The sequence below is a fragment of the Achroia grisella genome, unplaced genomic scaffold, assembly GCF_030625045.1.
Source record: "Achroia grisella isolate CSIRO2021 unplaced genomic scaffold, CSIRO_AGI_Agris_v1 utg780, whole genome shotgun sequence".
Classification (NCBI taxonomy): domain Eukaryota; kingdom Metazoa; phylum Arthropoda; class Insecta; order Lepidoptera; family Pyralidae; genus Achroia; species Achroia grisella.
Genome location: NW_026713020.1, coordinates 413,274 through 435,466, shown reverse-complemented (window position 1 = coordinate 435,466; position 22,193 = coordinate 413,274). Strand labels below are relative to the sequence as shown.

At 31.3% G+C, this 22,193-nt stretch overlaps 1 protein-coding gene across 1 annotated transcript in view; it reads right to left on the bottom strand.

Moving 5' to 3' along the window:
• LOC131850899 (protein couch potato) overlaps positions 1-13,310 on the bottom strand; it is a 183,758-nt gene extending 170,448 nt beyond the window's left edge. Inside the window, 2 exon segments of the mRNA XM_059201283.1 lie at positions 10-789; positions 13,163-13,310. Of these exon segments, the coding sequence (XP_059057266.1) occupies positions 10-69 (60 nt within the window). The 5' untranslated portion in view covers positions 70-789; positions 13,163-13,310.
• Between the last annotated feature and the right edge of the window lie 8,883 nt (positions 13,311-22,193).

The following is a 22,193-nucleotide window of genomic DNA, read 5'->3' as shown; positions in this document are numbered from 1 at the left end:
GAGACTTACCTCTTCCTCAGTGGTGGCGGTGTTGACGGAGTCCATGCTTTGACAAAGGGCCAACTCCATGTTCTTGTGCTGGGGTGACGCGGCCCGGGGCGAAGGCTGCTGCGGCGGCACCAGCGCGCCTTGTGTCGCTCCTGGCGCCTGCTGCACACCTGCGCCGCCCGTTGCCGCGGGACTCTGTGCCGCCTGCAGCCCTTGAGCTGCTTGCAGACTTTGAGCCGCTTGCAGGCTTTGCGCCGCCTGGAGAGTCTGTTGCGCCTGCAGACTTTGCTGCGCCTGCAGGTTTTGCAGTGATTGGTGGGCCAGGTTCAATTGGTGCTGCTGCACGATGCTCTGTTGCACTATGCTTTGCTGCACTTTGATGTGTTGGTGTACGGCTAGTTGGTGGATAGGATGAAGGGAAGTGGGGGGTGCGGGGTACGGAGGGGAGAGCCGCTGGCGCTTCACTTGCGCACTCTGAAGCGCTTCGTGCAGCCTCTTCACCGGGAGGGGGCTCTGGCCGAGGTTATCCACGGCTGTGGCGGGGCGTGCAAGCCGAGTCACGTGACTCTGGCAAGCACTGACTATTGCAGCGACAGGCGATAAACCACGCGCGGCGCGACGCGGTATCGATATCGGCGTAACGACAACGGCGCAGCACTACGCTCGTCGTGACACGCTTGATAATTGACTCTTAAAATTGAATTTTCTATAGATTTCTTGTTTTGTAAATGTTTATTAATAATTCAGCGCCTTAGCACTTCTACTAGCAATTGTGTAAGTAGATCCTCAGCTTGTAAACCACTTCTGGAAAGAAAAGAAAATAGTAATTAGTCTTAAGATAATAATAGAATAATTAAAATTTTATTAATTTCACTTTAATAATTATTCTACAGGCAGCCGGAACCTAAAAAAATATCTTATATCTTATATTTAACAATATTTATTCCGGTTTCAATTTTACTTGATTTTAATTTAATTGAAGATGAAATCCTCTTTGAGTTCTTAATAAAAGATAAGCGTTTTTAAGTTATTCTTTGTAGATTCATTCTCTTTTCTTCGAACTTAGAATAAAATAAAACATAATATATATACTTATAGTATATAATACTCTACTAAAATCAAATATACCAATAATTTATTCCGTTATAAAATATAAAGTATTAAATTATTTTTATCATCGGGATTTAAACATACGTTTGAATTAAAGGTGCTACGATAATTCTAAACTGAATTCGCGACCGCGACTGGTAGCGCATATTTGAAACGATTATATATCCTCAAGCAAAACTTGTATTATACATACAATTCGATTCTACTAATTTCTAGTCCCTCACTTGGGTTTTTTTGGAGTTAGGTTAGGTAGCTTATTGTTTTTAATATTTATATCCAGTTTATATATTCATATTTATCGTTTTTCTTTCTATTTATATTAATATGACAAAAATAATAATGACAACTTTTATTACCATTATGTTGACTTTATTATGTTTTTATACTAAAATTGTTTTTACACAAATAATCATTACAATGCAAATAAAAATATTATTATAGTATATACTACAAAAAAGTAAGGAGAAATGACAAAACTAAATAATAAGCAACAAATAAATTATACATGTTGTATTACAGACATTAATAATATAGTATACGTGTACAGAACGAATCCGAAAAAAATATTTGTAACAATGTCTCAAATTGATATCAAACCGTACTTGGTAATTTAATACAAGTATACTATATTACATTTAAATACAAAGGCATAAGATAGGTTTTGCATGAAACATAAAAATAGTTATTTTAAAATGTCAAAGAGCGCCGATTGCAATCACGTGGGTGGTGTGAAGCCATTTAAAACTGTTAGTCAGAGTAATAAACGAGCAGAATTATCTGGATTGAAGACTAGATGAATGATATCAGTCATATTCACGTATTTTAGTAAAACGACCTATATTTCTTGGTAATATGCGAATACTACATAAATTATAACGATAAGATTTTGTTACACAATCGTGACAAATTAAATACGGACCGAACGCGAGAACAAACCTTATGCATATTTATAACTGCATTTCTATATAAAAATATGAGTAGCTGGTATAACATTTACATCAGAATGCCTTACAAATATAGCCTGATTAATCATTATATTAATACGTGAAGCAAAAACTTTGTACCACTATTTACCAAAATTGCGCCAAAAGAAGAGTATCTATTGAATTTCACACACTTATACAGTACTTAATAGTTTATGTAATAGTTAACAGTTTATATAAAATGGAGTGCAGAAAGATATTTTTTTAAATTATGCATATAACTATTATTTATAGTTTTTTAAGCATATTTTTTAAGTTATAATAATAGAATATAATAAAAGAAACATTAGATGCCATACATCTGAAACCTATATCTGAAATTGAGCCACGCATATCTCAAATTGAGAATAGATTAATGTTGTTCGTTTTTATATTATTTGTATATTATTATTTTTGTCTTGTATATAGTCTTATCTAATGTAAAAAATAAGAATAATTTAAATTAATTATGTACGGTTGAATTTCGACCATTGGACCACCACAAGTAGAATACACGTATATCATTTTAATATTGAGTACTTTCCATTATTTATTTAATTGAATAATTAGGTAAGAGTATGTCGCTTTATTTGTAGTTAGCACATTTGTATTTTTACTATTCATATTTTAGGTAACGAATAAATTTTACAGAGGAATATGAACCTATTAAATTTCTAAACATTATTTTAATAAAACAATATAAGAAGTAGCTTTTGTTTTTGTTGAACGTTGAACGTTAGATATGTGTTTATATGTATATCATGAATGTACGATTCATGCGCCAACGTGTAACCAGTGTTTTATCCTCCTCAACAGCATATTTTCATTTTTTTAACGTACCAATACCCGCTGGGCGTAGCACCCCACAGTATTTTACCTAGTTGTGTATTTTAGCTCTTAATTTATTCGTTTTTATTTCTTAATGACTTTTTCTGATTTTATATGACTAACTGGTTTTTTTCAATGACATAAAAGATTGTGATTACGATAATATTCAATTGATATAGATTTAGATAGATTCAAATATAGATTTTTCATTTAATTGATTATATTTATTTACCTACTTACATTTCATAATTTTAAATGCTTATATCCGTGAAATATGAATGTTTAAAAATAATTCTAATATGAGCAATAATTACTCCACTTAATTTTAAACATTTGTAGGAAATCTATTAATAAACTATATCTCCCTCTGAATTATGTGCTATAATTTATTACTAGTACCCAATTTTTACCATTCGTCCATGGTACACAATAATTGAAACATAAGTATATACATGTTGTAGTCTTACGCGTACATAAACCGGACTTAAAGGTACATACTGTAACAATCACGTGTAAGAACATTAGAAATTCCAAGGCTAAGTTTTTGCGGTACACCGTGACTAAGAAGTATACAAAAAAGTCGACATTACCTAGTTAAGTGACCGTAGATCGCACTTTAAAAGCAAAATATATTACGATCTACGCATAACAGAAGTATATCAACCAAGGATGTTAAGCGGAGATGACAAGATGAGCTAGATCTTAGATAAATAAGGTAGTATAGTCATTACGTGATTAGGTACTATTCGTCGATGTAAGGCCTCATCTCTCATTTGCCAATTTAAAAAATTGTAGGAATTAATACTTATAGTGTTACAGCATCTTTGACGGCCTCTTTAGCACAGCGACTTAGTTGCGATAATTGCGGGTTCTATTCTTTTGCAATCATGCATGTTTTTTTCTATTAGTCTGGGTATTTTCTATGCATCTTACACAGGGTATATGTTTACAAAAAAGAACTCATTGCACAAAGTCTGCTTAGTTTAATATTGATGGATTTAGTCAAAATTTTTAAAGTGAAAACATTATATTTCGAAACTTTAAAATTTGAAAAAACAATGAAATTGCATAACGTTTAGTATAATAGTGACGTAGTTATTATAAGGTGGTAAGGTATTGCCAGCACTGTAGGTACATAGAGCACTCGAGCTATGAACTATCATAAATGGTAGGAGGGAGAAATGTTTACTCTGTGGGATATTGCAGCATCCAACTCAACTGTATAAATAATAAAAAATATAGAAAAAAATATATATCTATTTCCAGATAAGATTTCTATTTCTAGTTCTTTTATTGTATTACTCGGCGCACAGAAACTGTTTTGATTGAAGTCAAAAAGTTATTAGGTAAAGGTTATTAAATTAGGTTATAAAACAAAATTTCGCCTATATCGGATTTGTCCCGTCACAGGAACCCGAATAAAACAGATATTCCATATTCCTATTGAGTGTGTTTGTATTTCTTTTCTGTTGCTCATTTCTACTTTACATTGCATAATTACACAATTGCATTGCAGCGAATTTGTCTCTATGCAAAAATTTACTAAATAATGATTGCAAATTGGACAAAAAATAATAACTCAGTTTCTTTTTACAATAACAGTAATTTTGAAACCTTGACTTAGTTTTAAGTCAAACACAACAAAAACTAACAGTAAATAAAATATGAAACCTATTTTTATAAATTAAGGATATAAGTTTACTTTAAAATAAATAAATATTTTTAATGAAATACAAACTTCATTCCATAAACAATAGAGATCACAAAGGTTATATACATATATAACCTATATATAATGCCCACATGGCCAGTATAAGCAAATGTTCAGGGCCACACTAACATAATATATGGGGCTCCCTAGTTCCAGCAAGCTCTTTTTGTTCGATGTTAATATGGTATAATAGTATCAATATCGTTGGGGCCTCATTACTGTAAAATGGCCAAACCCTCCAATATATTATGGAAAGCCTTATATGTAGGTCCCCTGTGGTAGAAGTTATGTGGTGAATAGTTTTCCTCTTTTCGGTCATGAAGCCTGTAAAGTGAATGCTCTCTTGTTCTCGTAGTAGGTACCTAGTTTCCAATATCTTCTGAGTTCTAGCTCAATGTCCTTATTTTATATGGTTGTGTAAATAATTCTAGTGGTAATAATAAAGATACTTTTACAATTTTTAGTTGAATTAATAAACATTAACCGAGTATAAAAATAAGATTACCACCAATAAAAATTAATAAATACCAACCGACATCATTAAATCATTTGCATAATCATCGAGCTTCACCAACTTGGTAAATAAATACGTATGTTTTAGCATATACATCTTTGTGGTACACAAAACCAAACTTTTACACTTAGGGGAGTACAAGCTCGCAGAAAAGCCCACGGTGCAATATTTCCTACTCTGCTGAATACTTTAATCCTGTGGTGTATTTATGCCGCAATGCCACCATAAATAAGTCCCGGCCAACTCTTACATTTTCCATTTGTTATAACTACTAAGTCCCTAAGAGATCCCAGACTTCGACGAAGCTTACGGGACTATCTCCGCTTCGAATAACTGATATAATTTGAATTTCAATCAGATTTTTTTAATTTTCAGATACCTATAGATGAAAGTTACGACACGCTTCAATCTTTCTTTTTCGCTTTGCCGTAGTTGAGAGAAGTCGTGAAGACTATCTATACGTATTGACATGAAAAGAAAAATTTAATTGGCTTATGAAATTAGTTAATTTCACTAATATTATATATATAATATAAATATAATATCTATTACATATGTTCGAATCCTAGAATTACATTTTTTTTTACTTTTAATATGAGTGGAACTGAAAAAAAATAATCTTTAGTTCTTTTTTCAGATTTTACGGTCACTGAATACAGCTATGACTCTATTAGTTATATTTGGCGGCTAAATTACTGGAACGACAAACAAGTATTTTCAGTGTATGATCTCATCAAAAATCCTACTATAATAAAATCCGCAATTACCATATACAAAGTATACAATATATTTGTATAATATTAATAAAGACTACGTACTGTTTGGTATGTATATAAATTAAATTTAGAGAATAATAAATAGTGAACCCAGTCTACTTTTGTTGGGCCCGCTAGAAAAAAATAAAAAACTATAAATAGAATCTAAAATCTTAGTTTTCTCTTTCTTTACCATATTTTAGGTAAATTAGCACTACATGAGGCTGATTTGTCTTTGAGCTGTCATTCCAAATATCTGTACAGTACTGTACACACAGACAATGTGGCCAAAAAAACCAATACGAATAAAATATTATTTGATTGATGTTTAACTATCGTGGTTTACATGAGGCCAATATTTATTTTTATTTCCATTATTCTTAGTTTTAGTCATAATACATTATTAAATATAAGATTCCAATCACACATAAGCAATCAACAGTAGGTATCCACTACTGAGTACACAATCGAATGTATCTATTGGACTGACACAATACGGAAGCCATGGAAAATTTACCAATAATATGATTAACAGACTAAACCACAGCATGCCACAGTTGTTTATTAGATTTGGCCGAATGTCTGTTCGGTACAATCATTAATTAACACAAAGATACACCCATTATAAAAATGTTACATAAATAGTGAATTATGCTTAATTCTCCGAATAGATGAATACAAATTGCATAAAAAAGTGTGCTAATATCCTATATATCCCTGTGAAATATATATTGTTGATTCAGGTAATCGCTTTGAATTTGATATTTTCATAGAACTTGGAATTATTGTTTAAGATTTCAAAAGTTTCATTCACTACCGATGATGCCTTCCCGTGGGATTATATTCAATCGGAACTTACATAAGAGACGTGAAAGGCATTCGAAGATATCAAATAAGAAATATATTATTATCAAGCTCGGAGAACCAATCTAAAACTAACGATAAAGCTTCCGTCATAAGTGTTATTTAACACGTGATAAAAACGATAAAGGTGGAAAGTGAAAGTGTCATTGATATGACCACCCGACTGTCAGATATCGAGTGATCTTTGTAATTCTAGTAGCTGCGACCGTAAACGTGTATGCATATTAAATGAGGTGGGAACTGATAAATGTAGAAGATTACACATCACGTACTAATTAGTTCTGTACGGTTTCACTTTTTGCTTCCAAAGTAACAAATGCAGCCTGGCAATTTAAATTTATTGCTAATATAATTTTATTGTATTGGTAGATATAGATATGTAGCTGGAGACTAATTTAAATTGTATATGATATGTAATATATAAATTTTCTTATCCTTAAGTATTACATTCCTTCATAATTACGGAGACCAGAATTTTCAGTCCCAACTTTAAATAATATTAGAATTCGTTTTCAAATTGTTTTAGCCGATAGATTTAGATAGAGCAGCAAATTTAAATTCATCTATTGCACCTAAAATAGATTTAACTTACAAGTCAGTATATTCTGATTTGAGTAAGACATTAATTTACATACTTATTATATAAATGCTTGGATGCAACTAATAAGGTATAAAAAAATAAAAATTGAAGGTTCGAATATGTATATAGAGGACAGATGTGAACTTTCATCGACGTCGCCGTGTATCATTTGACTAGTTAAGTTCACTTAGGTGCTTATTTGCTTTTCTATTCAATCTTCAGTATAATCTCCAAAGTCAGAAACACAATTGTTATTTCTATTATGCTCTAACCGATATTTTCTTAGAAGTGTGCCTCTATAAACTGATTCTCATAAGTTTTCAGTTTTAAACCAATCCAGGGAAATATATTATGTTATAAATGGTGTATAAAATGCTCAGAAATATTTATCTGTTCTTTATGTCACTAACATCATTGAATCGCATAAAATGCAGGCGTCTTCTTTTCACATATGTACGGCTAAGGAACCTCATTCTACATTTCTGCATTCGTGACAGGTGTGTTCTCATCGTTGCCTCTCAGGAACATAATAAATAAAAATATCTGGTGACTCAAAAGAACTCCGAAAAAAAAATTAAATGTTAAACGATACTTTTAAACAAACGAATTAGTTACTTCATAATTATATTCTAACAAACTCCGACTTTCTTTCAATATGAGAAGCTCGAATAAAAGAATAGGTCTATAGTTAATAAATACTATATTACATTATGAATAAAAGCATTATATATTAGTTATTAGCTATACTGTAATGTCTGTGGGTACATTTGTATATATGTAGTCTAACAATTGAAAGATCAATAGACGTGACCTTTTACGAAAGGCCCTGTTGGAAATCCATTAAATTGCTTTAATTTAATTTGAAACTATGAGCATGGAGCTCAAAGAAATAGTTCCTTGGGTTTTGAGCGGTTATTTGTACAATAGCTTTGTAGTAGCTATTACATATTATATATACGATAATGTTAGATTAAAGCGTAACATTATTAAAAATATAAAAAGTAGTAACTCTAATAACATTATTAGGTCTATATTAAAAAACACGATTATAAAATTAAACGAAAAAATAATACGCCAAATGAAATAAGTCTCAAGAATTAATATCAGGTCTTATGTAAGACTAATTATTTCGGTGATAAATTGGAATTCATCAATTTCATTGGAATGAATAAATTATTTTATGTGATCAATTTTAATTAATCATGTTCAAAGCATTATGTAGACGGTTCGGGCTATTGCATGAATGTGGCTAACAAAACAAACCCATTCAATTAACTACGTCGGCCTGGCGACCAATGGAGCCATTTTCGTAATGAAATTTCAACTGAAATTCAGACTAACCTACTAGATAGGATTATAAGTACTTAGTATAATTATACAATTTGTTACATTATTATTATTCAGCAAGATACCTACTATTATAGTACAACAGTAATTTCCAAAATATATCTAAAATTGTTACTACATATATAATTCCAATAGCTCTTTAACAGCAACAAATTTAGTGACATCATCTATAACTGGTGGCCTCTAAATAATTTCGGACTAATTTTAGGAGAAATGAACGGTACTTAGTCGGAGGCCTATATTCATAGTGAGCGCCCCACAAATTGATTCTAATTGCCACAACGAAGTGTTGAATCAGTCCGACTGCCGGGCGGTGGCCTAAATTGTGCCTATTTACCCACTTAGGCAGAGAACACCCACAGACCACCTGTTTTAGAGCAAAATTTTCGCGAAACGATGACATCAGCTGTGGTTCAAACGCCATATTATTCTTCGTTACATAAGAATTTTACAGAAAGTGAGGTACTTCACTTTGAATAAAAGTCTTGTGGTAGTATTTAATTAATTGTAATAACTGGCGTCAAATAAGCGTACGGTTTAAATGATATCAAGAACTTACCACAGCTTAGATTGCAGTAATAATTACATTCTCTTTGTCCACTCAAAAAGACTATTTCACTATTCTTTTTCATCCCTCTTTTGATGAACTTTAAACGGTACTCTCAAAAACTTGCGTGAAAAACTACTTTAAAATAGTCTATAGAACGATCACAGTTTCTTTAGGTTGTAATAGAGATGTTTATCTCGTTCAGTGAAAAATATAGTAAAAATACTTATGATATGTTTTTCTAAATATCCAACATGTGATTTGCATATCCACAATCCAGTGGCAGCTGGTAGTGATGGTAAAAACACATCATGTAGCGTTTCATTTAATTAATCACGCAAATAGATTTTATTACAGCAAATATTTACATACAGTGTAAAATCTCGGCTGGTGTTCTAGTTACACATTTTTCTTTTTTCATGCCTCCTAAATTGATCGTCTGTTTTTATTATACTATATTTAGTTAAAATAATCGTAGATAGATTGCCCACCATAAATTTTAGGCAATTAATTTTTGAATTTATAGGATTTTTTGTGAATATAAAAAAAATCAAGCAAATTAAAATGTACTTAATGATTAGTGATTTTAGAAAGAAAACAGTTATGGCTAACAGAATTTTGTGAAGTTCAGCTCTTATGAAAAACAAATTTTTATGCAAATTTAAATCAATTTCTTCTTTTTGTAACTTGAGCGTGATCCTTGAACAATTCTGTCAGCATCTATTCAATATTCTTCAAATTTAAAGATAGATTTTTCTGCATTATCGCGGCCCATTGCTGCCTGTTGTGAAAGAGACCGAACCGCAGAAAGCGTGACAAAGCAATATTTTTTATTGCAAATCAATGCCATCCGATCGTTTTCCGGAACACACAAAACAAATTGCTAGTCGGCGAAAATCCTATCGTACTCAATTTATACCTATACGACATTCTACGTAACAATTTTTATTTTTATCAATTCAATGAAACGTAAAATTATGCATTAATTAAATTTCCTTATGTTGATTATATATATTATACATGTCTATATTATTTTATATTATTTGCATTGCCCGTGTTTTTTTATATTTTTACATATTATTTTCGTTTTGCAAAAAGGGGGCATACCTACTTTATCTTTTATTATATTATGTTATGTAATATGTAATCAAGTCTACAATAAATCAATACTGCATTTATATAACTCATCTGTATATTTATTATTCATTATATTCATTTTATTATTACTGTATATTGAATTTTGAATAGAATAACGTTAAAATTTTATAAGCAATAATTGCATTCTTTAAACTATTTACATTGAAATGCATTCATACGGAGGTCGTACAGATATAAATACAGATTTCTATCTCAATCTGGTACAATTAATTTAACAAGCGACTATTAGTCGTTCCCATGGCCCGCGGTCTCTTAATATCGTGACGCAACGAAACCAGCACAATAGCAGACCTTGCTTCAAGTGATTCGAAACGAACTCGACTTAGTAATTACACAAACAAAGTACTACGTGTACACGAAAAACGGATTGACAACAAAAAGTTAATGATAGGTGGACGTGAAACGTATTCAGAAACCATTACAATGTCAACCAACAAACACAAAATAATACAATTTTTTTTAAAGAAGGTTATAACTATAGGATGGACTAGATGAACAAATACTGCGACAAGATAACAAAGCTAGTCGTATTATAAGTTTCATGAATTATATTATCTACTATAAAAAATATTCTTCTTACTTAATTCGATAAAATTCCCATTACTTTTAGTACCATATGTGTATAATTGTCTCGGCGGCATTCTTGAGGTTATTTCATTAATTGGGATCAATTAGGTGGGTCAATCCTATTTAAAGGTCGCTGTTACAATAATAAAATTATCATTAAACTAGACATGCACATAGTGATGGAGGATGGTGATCCACAAAATATTAAAGTTCTATTTCAAGTGGTGTAACAGTTTTTGGTATGAAGCAGCGGGACAGTCCTGTTGTTATAAGAAGTACTTAGCATGTAAGGTAACAATAGTAGTTTTGTTTAAATTAGATTGAAATTTACTAAAAGATATTAGTATTTATAATATATTTGACATAATTCGTTTAAAATTTTAATGTCCAATGTCCAATGTTAAATGTAAATGTCCAATGATTTAAGTGAAAATTATAGTAAGTGGCGGTTGTGACCTGTCCGGTTGTGACTAGTAGTTAATAATGAAATGAATCATCCATATATAAATTAAATATTCAAACGACTGTATGTTTAATTGATTAATTATGATTTGAAATATGTAATATTCAATGTAATAGTATTATCACTTCACTACTTCATTTATATACATATAAAACTTGTCACGGATTTATTACTTCTAATCTCTAATAAATCTGATGTTTGTCATACGAATACAACCATGATTCTAATGTTAATTGTGACAATTAAAATAATAAATAAATCACCAAAACTATAAATACTTAATTATTTAGAGTAACCTTGTTGTTTTATGTTTTATTGGTTTATAAATTATCTCCAGACATCTGAACAGAAAGGCGAGGTTACCTTAGATGACTTAAGATTTCACTTTGTGTACAAATCACAGTCGATTTCGAGCTCATTTTCAAACGACCTTCATCTACAATAATCTTGCTTTTGAAATGTAAATTATTTTAACCAAAACCGGTGAGAATAAGCGTTTGTTAATATTTTCTTACTGCTCCAACTAATCTGTTGTAAAATTATAGATTGTAATAACATGGCAATTTTCGAATCGGTAATTATATTATATTTTCACAGTTTAATCTTAATTCATTATTACCTACTGGATGCAGTCGTGGTGCATAATAGTTCTTATAATTTCATGTCCTTTCTGTATTTGTAGGTTTGTTCTACAAAATTGTACATATCATATACCTATATATTTAAAAAAAAGCGTTATTCATTTAATATTTTTTGTGAAGTTCTCTCAATCAAAGACTCATCAATAGTCAAGTTTTAACTTATAGGGACTCAAAATAGTAGCAAATATGTGGTTTTTAAATAATTGTATCGGTACCTGTACAATCTATTAAGAAGTTTCTATTCCTAATGCAATATTTTTTACACAATTATCAAATACATGTAAATAATATATACTTGCATAATATATCTATCTATAGGCACAATTTTTTATTTCACATATTCTTTAATTAAATTATGTGTAGTTCATTATTTGATACTAGATAGTTTTTACTTTATTCTTCTCATCTTTAATCGCGACTAGTAAATAATATTTCTAGTTTATATTTTCCTTGTAGATTTTCCCTATTACATAATTAAGTATTAAACTATGAACCTATACTTACAGGTACTTCTTAAGATCTTCACTATTATAATAACCTATATATTTATTTAGGAAATCTTTCGAAGAATGCGTGGTTTGAAAATGTATCTACGGTACCTCGATACTTAGCAGTAATTACTATGGCTCCATTGTTGTTGACTCGCTTTTGTAAGTTTTGTGTGTCGTATGAATGTTTTGTATTCGCATTATTTACGTTTTCTTTCTTATCAGAAAAATATATATTGTAATATTTTATGTAAGTTAATGAGATGTGTTAGTTTGTTGACTTATAAGAAAACCGCTAGCCTAATTTAAAATTTTTCGATGTTCCTGAAAATAACTAGGTAGTTTATTATCCGACAGTTGCTAAGCTTATCTGAAACCACAGCGTAAACTATTAACGGATCATAAACTCATATCGCGCTATTAATTAAGAGTTGCGCACTTTAACTTTCGATAAAACAGGCGTTTTCATTTACAAATTCACTTTTGCCACAATTTTTAGGATGTTTTGACCAAAGCTTTTCTGACAGTGGCATCGTGGGAAATACAATAAAAGTGAAAATAAAACGGCGCTAACAAGTGTATAATGTAATAATAATACGTAGCATCCGGCTGCCTTTTATCAACAATAATCTCCGTTACCTAGAAAACAATAGCACATCTCACAAGCACACACACTGCTCTAGTCGGAAAACGCACATGCACAATTTTCCGAACACCGGTTACGGACACTGCGTCGGTCGCGTCGAAGCAAAGAGAGGCACATACAAGCGATGCCTCTGCACGCGATAGACTGACTTGTCGCGGGTGGACTTGAGCGCGAGAGGGACGCGCGGCGGGCGTGCCGGCACTCTGCGCGCGCACGCCACTTCCCTTTCTCACTTATTACTTCCATATACGGTGGTCTCTTTTCTGCACGCTCGAGCACACCTTTCATTCCCGAGACAGGTGTTCCTATCCCTGTGTGCGTCCCGATATGGCCAGTTACACATGTTTGCGAGCTTCCTGCGGCGGCGGATCGTTTTTTATGCCCGGCAGAAATTATAAAAAAGTAAATGGAGGGAAAATTAAATAAAACGTTTACAATGAAGCGTTTTCCTGTGCGCTTTAAATGATTCAGTGTGCGCTATTTTCAGGATGGATATCATCGAGGCTCCATCCTAGGAGTGATTACGGGGCTTTTTACGGATGTTTGAGTGATGTAGGCGGGTGTAATTAGGCACGGGGCGGAAAGGTATATTGATTGCGGTGACGCGGCTTTGTGGAAAAATCGATATTTTTGTATTAAAGGTAGCACGCGACGTGTCCGGCGGCAGTGCGTCCGTAGATAAGTAAATGTCTGTATCGATCGAGAGCCGACAACTTTCGACCCTAGTTTATAGCGCGCACTATAACTTGGGCCACACTTGCCAACGTTATAGAGAACGCTTTAACTGAATAGCATTCATAAAAACCTCAACGAGTAAGCTCTAAAAATATACGTCGTACTTTATGCGATAAAAACAGACATATTTTTATTATACCTAGTAAGTATTGAGTTAAGGGAAAACATTAATTTTATGCAAAAATAAACCAGCTAAGCATTCTGTATTAAAAATAAGTGGAAAATGGCGGGTGCACCTTTCATAATCATCCATTAAAAAAATATATGACCGATAAACTTAATAATATTCTCTTCCTAATATAAGACCCGTGTAGGACAGATGGCATTGTCAGGAATGGGTACTAATGTTCCCATCGTCCTGAGACGGCAATATACACTATAATATACGGATATAGCCTATCAGTAACATCTTCAGGTGAAAACTACCAAACTAAATAGCGATACAAAGATTATATTGAATGTCTTTTCTACAAACCCTTAACTTTAATGTTATATTTTATCTAAGAATATGTAAAGCTATCGTTCTTGACGAAATTGTGTTTTAGACAGTCTAATTAATATTGCTTCTTTTCCACAACTGTTATCCCAGAAAGGATAGTAGCCAACTGATAATATCGTGGTGAACAAACATTTGAGATTAGCTTTTCCGGAATTAATTTAGTAATTTTAATATCGATTTTTACTACTGAACAAAATCTATACAAACAAAATGAAGTCTGTCTGTAAATTCAAATTAATAGCTTTTTCACTACGTGCATAAGAAATTACAATCTAAACGGTATATTTAAAATGGTAACTTCAATGGTAAACATTAATCACACACAACACAACTACTATTTTAATAAAATCCAAATATTAGCAAAAATGTGTATTCTTCCCAAAAGGGCTCACAGCAAGAAGTAAGAAAACAATATGTAATAGTCAAAAGTGACGTATAAAAATAGATATAAAAAATATAAAGTTTATAAAAAGAATGGTAGACAAGCTGCCAGTAAAAAAAAAAAAAAAAAAAAGGTAAACATTAAATACGAGTACATCTAGTAAATTAATTTAAAAAAATTGGCTTTATGTCTGTTTCTTCTTGCTAATCCCTAAAACGGCTGGATCGACTTCAACGGGACTTTCACAGGTATGGGTATAAAGATTAACTAAGGCTACTTTTATTTTGGATACTTAATTTATTTTAATAAAAGTAATCAAAATCCACGCGACGAGATCGCTAGTAACAGTTAGACAGATTTATAAATTGACACACAAAGTATTTAGACGTCGGCCAGATTCAAAATAAAACCGTAGGCTAAATCACTACCAGATCAATTATCTAATTAACAATAATAATACGGTTTACTGTGAATGAGTAAGTTTTGCCCAGGGGCCCGAATAGTTAGGTAGAATCTTAATAACTTTATCTCAACAAGCTTTGTCTCACCAAATCTTCGGTAATTTTCTACATAATCCTCATTAAGAAATAGAAAATTTGAGAATAAAAATTATTATCAAATTAATAATTATAGATTTTAATTTATCTGTAAATATCTACCTGTACCTATCTAAATATTACAACTTAATCCATTAGGTACTAGTGTAATTAATATAACTAGACGACTGGTGAACGTCATTTGATCAGCGATTAGTAATGCTAATTATTCTTCAAAATCATTCTGAACAATAATAAATATTAGCTGTACTGTGAAACAATAAAATAATGAATTGACCATATTGTATATTTTCTGATTTCATACGTAGTGAACTCAGAAAATATAGCATTTTCGAATTTTATTGTTTTCCAACATATTTTTTGCTAAACTACTGTATCGTAGCGAACAATACAAAAAACTATTCAAATAGGTCAATTGTTTGAGTTGATAGCTATTGATTTTTATATGCAGGTAATATTTGTACAAATATGTGATTTAATTATTAAATCGAACTTCGATGAAATTTTGGTCTTGATCGGTCAAGCTGTTTCGGAGTAGTATCGTTTCAAAGAGTGCGTGAGATCTCATTTCTAAGTTTGCCCTCGCCTTATTATTATAATAAATCTAAAGGTCTGCATGTATTAAATTATACAAGTATTAATAACTACTACTGAATGAAATTACTTTTAGTAGAAGAAGAAGTTAGAAGTTTTTATGGAATTCGTAGTGCATAGCTATACAGCAGAAATGCAATAAATTATACTCTTTCAGAATAACATGCGCCGTTTCCCCAGGCGCTGCCTTTTTTCAGCAAAAGAAGTGAGCCTTTCAAGTCGACGACTAATGTACTAGATTAATGAGAGCATCTACCTACTTGTTCTGCAATATAGGTGCATGGAACTAGAGACGAAAACTTAATAGCAGGAAGATTATATAGTGAACTTTAAACTAACTACAAAAGCAATGGTATGCATCTAACTGCCAATGACCTTTTTACCTATTTATTTATTTTTAAACTGTACAAATAAAAAACGCATCATAATTGGTTAATTCAGACAGACATAACCATACCTTATGTCTGTCTAATTTAACCAATTATGATAACAGACGCGTCTAACTAATAACACTCCTCTTCTTACATCGGAGGTTAAATGGTGCATTTTGGTTATTCTGTGAGAAGACGCACACAATACGTTGAGAAGTTACACACCGCAGACTGTAATAGAGACCTTAAATTGGATAGATACTTTTTAGTACAAGACCCTCAAATTTAGTTAACACTCTATCTGAAACTAAATAAAGTGTTACTAGTTACTAGACAACTGATAGAGTATATACCACAAAATCATGACAAGGGGCTAACTGGTTGTCGCGTTATCTGTTTGTTGAATTACGATGTGATTTTCATGAAATATTTTTTAAATACACGTAGTTTAATATATAGGACAAAGAAAGTTGTGAAAAATGCAATGTAATAAATAAATTTTGATAAAATTACTGATACGCCACAATTGTCTTATATAAAAATATATATTAAAAATTTCTGAAAGCACTACAAACAATTATTTTGAATACAAATATTTGTGTTAAGCAGCGACCATTGGAAAAATAAACCAACATTTTGAACCGCTTCACCAACAAGGTAATCCAACTTATTTAACACCTAATTGAGACTAATTAGTTTAAAATTGAAATAATTATTTTGTATCCACACGTTGGCTAAATGAGTAACAGATTACAGTAGTTAATAAATATATTCGAGTTAATTTATTTTGCTGCAAAAGCTACAACGGTGTATATATTTCTCTTCCTCGTTATTTCTAAAAACTAAACTGTTATTTTTAGAAATTATATAGTTTATGAAATAATTAATAAAATTAGATATGAATATTTTAACAACTTTAGTTATTATTATACCCCTGATTATGTAGTATAAGTTCAAACAAACAACAAAAGCTATTTTATAATTAGAACAATTATTACACTTTTCTATAAGAACTCTGTTAAATACAGAATTTGTTTATCAACTATAACGCACCATAAAAATAAATCAATAAAATAACTTCTTTTACCGAAAAACAATATAAACATAAATATTATATATTTTGCTAATATTTTAATATTAGATCTTGACTTTGAAGTTGTATATGAAAGGTTTTCCTTGTATTCTTTAGATCAATAGATTTTAGAAAAACGAACAAGCGGCGATGAATACAAAATAAAGTGATTAAGCGAGTGGTGAAATTGAAATGGCAGAGGGCGAAACAGGTAGCTAGAATGACAGAATCGTGAAGAATAGAAATAGTTTAGTAGTATAATACAGTGGAAATCAAAGAATGACATAACTAGTGGTGTATACAAGTAGATTGATCGCCCCAAAAAATCTAGATGGAAAAAAATATGAAAGAAACCTATAATAAAAACAATATTGCAGAAATTTAATAAGAAGATAATTACGATCTAAGTTTCAATTTCATGTTACCGGAATCAAATCAAACAGAATAAACATGATACTAATTATAACAAAAAATAGCAATCTTTTCTTGAGAGAAATATATCAGGTAATATATATAAATAAAAACCAAATCTTATAACTACTTTCTTCTTTATTACTTCTTCTTTCTTCTTTAAGGGTTTAAAAAAAATTGTGACTATATAAGTAAAAATATAAAATTTATGAATGAGTGTTTATTTGTCTAAAGTGGGTCACGCATTCTTAATCAATTATGTAAATTAAAAATCACTAAAGTAATATATGTATATATCTTCTGCTTACATATATAATATATCTTTTGCAATACTAAAACAATCACCAACCATGCATAATTTTTTAAATTATCCATTGTTAAGAAATATAATAAATTGCTTTTGTTGCAAACATTTATTTATTAATAATTAGAAAATTACGTATAATAAAACAATGGTATATAGACACAAAAGTAGGCAACAATTATGAACAAAATATCGACACAGAATTAAGTAAGGACATGTTTTGCTCATTTGTACAGATTAGATAAAACTCGTCTCTGCACATTGGCTTCAATCAAAATTCCAATGTTTGTTGGTAATTGTGTTTAGTGTGTTCATGTAGGAATTGGATTAATTCAGTCCACCTAAAACCAATATCAGATATCTAATTTACATAGAAATCACGGTTTAAAATCATGCTCTTGTATAATAAATGCTTTTTAATGCATATTATTATTTGCTATTCCATAGTTAAATGCCACGGAGGAGATGCAGTGTTACACGGGTTTATAAGTAAACAAGAAAGCCGATAAATATTGAGATTAATCCGAATGTTTTTTCTGAATATATAAAGTGGCAGTTTGACACCCTATAATTAACTTCATAATCAAAATCTTTGTAAAAAGTCACAAGCAATGCCAAGCAATAAAAGTATATTCATCTATAATTATTTCTACTAGGTGGCACTAACCAACAAACTAGCAGCCTTATGTATTGAAAGACGATATAGATAAATTACAATGGAATTACCAAGTATTAGTAGTTGATATCATCATGACTTACAAGTGTCAGTCATGTAAGTGTTGCGATTGGTAACGTAAATAGGTATGTGGAAGTGAAATTAATGGATACTGTGTTAGATCTTGTGAGTCATAAATGTTAGCTCCCGAGATTATGGCAGTACAAAACTATAATTGCTCTACTACTATTGTCGCTCAATAAAAATAAAATTAATCTAAAATAATATACCTTTACAATGCTACCTATCCATAGTTGGAAGCTTTGTTAATTATTGATGTTGTAGTGAACACAATACTTGACGTTGCCTTCACGTCGATCTGACGTGGAAGCGTTAGCTAACCGCAGTCTCTGAGGCTAATTTTAGTTTAATATCGATGCTTCCATCACCAGAGTGTTGGTTTGAAATATAAATTGACACTCAAAGTTTTTTGATGTCGGCCAGATTCTAACGACGTTGAGATTTAAGTCAGATAGCACAGTATAAAGCCACAAAGCTCTCTCCTAAACTATAATAATCACAAATTATTTCATTTTTATTTTATGCATCATGTATATCAGCGTAAAGTAAACAAAATGTTGTACATTTCCGCTAACAAGTAATACTATTTCTGAAATGGAAACATAGCTAACAAAACAGAAATGGGCACAACGACACAGGCTTAAAAGGCTAAACTGCAGAAAGAGACAGAACCGCAAAAATATTATTAAAAAAGAAAACATGATTCGTTTCGATTGAATAACTCCGGTGGAGTTAAAGCAACGGAAAAATGAATACAGATCCAATTTTCTCCAACAGACACAGTGGGTGAGTGACATGAATGTTTTCAATTAAGCCAACGTTACTGAACCCAATCAACCAATAGCATTGTATAAGAGTATTTATGGAATCCAGCTAGTTATAATACTACCCGCAAATATATTGATCACTAATTATCCGCTATGACCGCGACTTAGCCGGCTTCTTTTTTTAGTTAGAATATGGGCTATGTTTATCCTCGTGATATAACCTATCTTCAAATCAGATTAAATCAGGAGTTGGCCAGCATACTTACCATTCTATGTCTAGAGTAAATACTCGTATAACTATTTAAACACTGTCTTTACCTCCCTTTTTTTTCATTCTTTTGTACGTAAATAATAATTAGTTTGTACCTAATTATACTTCATGTGATTATGTGAAATAATCACAGAAATATTTTTTATATCACTTTAATATTAGTCATATGTAGTATTATAGTTGAAAGTAGATTATACATAATTAATTTAATTCTTCTAGTTATTTATTTAAATTTCTCTCATCTTTTAGAGTGTAAATTTTGTATTCGAAACCTCGAGATTTCGCGAGGTTTTTTGACTGTATTGTTTGAATGCAATTGCATAAAATTATTAGGCGAATGTTTATTACTCCAAGATAAACGATCTTACAGAGAACACAAGGTCAATTTCTCACGCACAGTCTGTATTTCTAAATAGAAATTTCTCACCTGTTACAGTTTAGAAATGTATCAGTGGTTGTAAACTACTAGTAATTATTTAATATAGTTTAAGGGGGTCTTCCTATGTGATGGGTTGAAAAAATCGATTTTTTTTTTCATAAATTGCTCCCTTAACATGTCTAGAATACGGTAGTAAAGCGATTTTAGAAAATTCGAAGTCGTTTTAAAGATACAGCAGGTAAAAGAAAGAGCGGTTCGGAGCGGTGAGTTGGCAGTTAGAGACCGGGCCTATTGTGTACCGTCGGCTTTATACCTGGCCTCCCTTTTATTAATATATTTGTTTATACAAGTTTAGACACGTTTCTACAGACTTAAACAGAAATTTCTATTGTTATAATATTTTACCGAAGTTATTTTAGTCTTGGTTGAACTTCGAAGAGAGCAACAGCTACAAATTATTTTTTTTCATAATGAGTGGACGGAAAGGAAGTACGAGTGGAAATGTTCATCCTGGTCGTAGTAAAAAAAGAAAGTTTAGTGGAAACCGTTTTACCCATCAAAATGATACGGTATTTACATCAGCTTCGGCCAAAAAACTTAAAAATAACATGAACATGAATGTTCCCATCGCTTCGAATTTCGCATATTGCATTTTGGAGTTTGTTTCTGTATTTGCTGCAATCTCTGAAATATCTGAGCGGCGCGTAAGTGATGTCGTTAAACAAGCCAGGATTGACTCAAGAGCTGAACAATCTGCTTTAAAAGAGTTTCACGAGGAAGAGGAAGGAATACTCTATGGACCAGGCATCGCCGATTGAGAGTAAGTTGATATTTTAATAGTTTTTAACGGACTTGAAACTTTAAACGCGTTTTTCTCAAAACTGTGTTTTTCAAACTTTCCTCCATTGTATCTCAGAAACGGCTGGACCGAATTACTTGAAATTTACAGGGCACACTCAATATATGTAAACGCATGGAATGAACTATTATCAATCGAAAATTTTCAAAACTTCGATTTTTTTATAGCAAAAAACAAAAAAAAAAAACGCCTAATTTGCAACTTTTATTTCAAATGTCTATCAAAAATCCAATTTTTTTTATATTCATTTGATTATAGGTCATTCCGTGCTTTTAAGCCTACAAATTAAAACGCCGTTTTTTTTTTTTTTTTCAGATAAGCCGATCAGCCGGAATCGTGGAGGAAGTGGGAGCTCTTTTTTTCGAGGCGGGGGTGTTCAGAGCGCTGTAACTCTAGTTTGACTGAATATTTTTACTGTCCAAATATGTGTTAATAAATGATAAAAAAACTTGAAGCTCTAAATATTTACTGGTCGTAGAAAAAAAATCCTAAAATATCCCTAAAAAACAGGCCGTCACATAGGAAGACCCCCTTAAAACAGGTAGCCCTAAACACATTAGCATATTTTTGTTAAAGCGTAAATCCCACGTGTTTACGCTTATATAAATTAATAGTATTATTCGTCAAACACATTTTCTATTTTGTTTTGTTGTTAATTGTGTGTTAAAGATATGATTCATTATCTAACTATCTAATAGTACAAGTGAACTGTAAAAATATTTTTACGCCATTAAAAAAACTATTACACAACTTACTTCGTTTCTGCAATGTCTTCTATTACGTATCCAATTATAAAGCCAGTAATACGTTTTTGTAGTAATTATTGACAGTAGTATGAGATAATAAACATTTTTATTCTCACGGATCCTGTTTGCCACAATACCACTGTATTTTTAATATAAACACGAGAAAACACAATTTGTATGGTATATGTAGGTATATCTTTATTGCTGCTTAAAGAATGGATCATAAAGTTACATATAGACGGAAAATCAAGTATTACATACAGCACCAGCTCTTAGGTGCAAAACAAGGCTATAATCTGAACATTTTAGTTTTTAAAAAATAATTCAATGGTCATATGAAA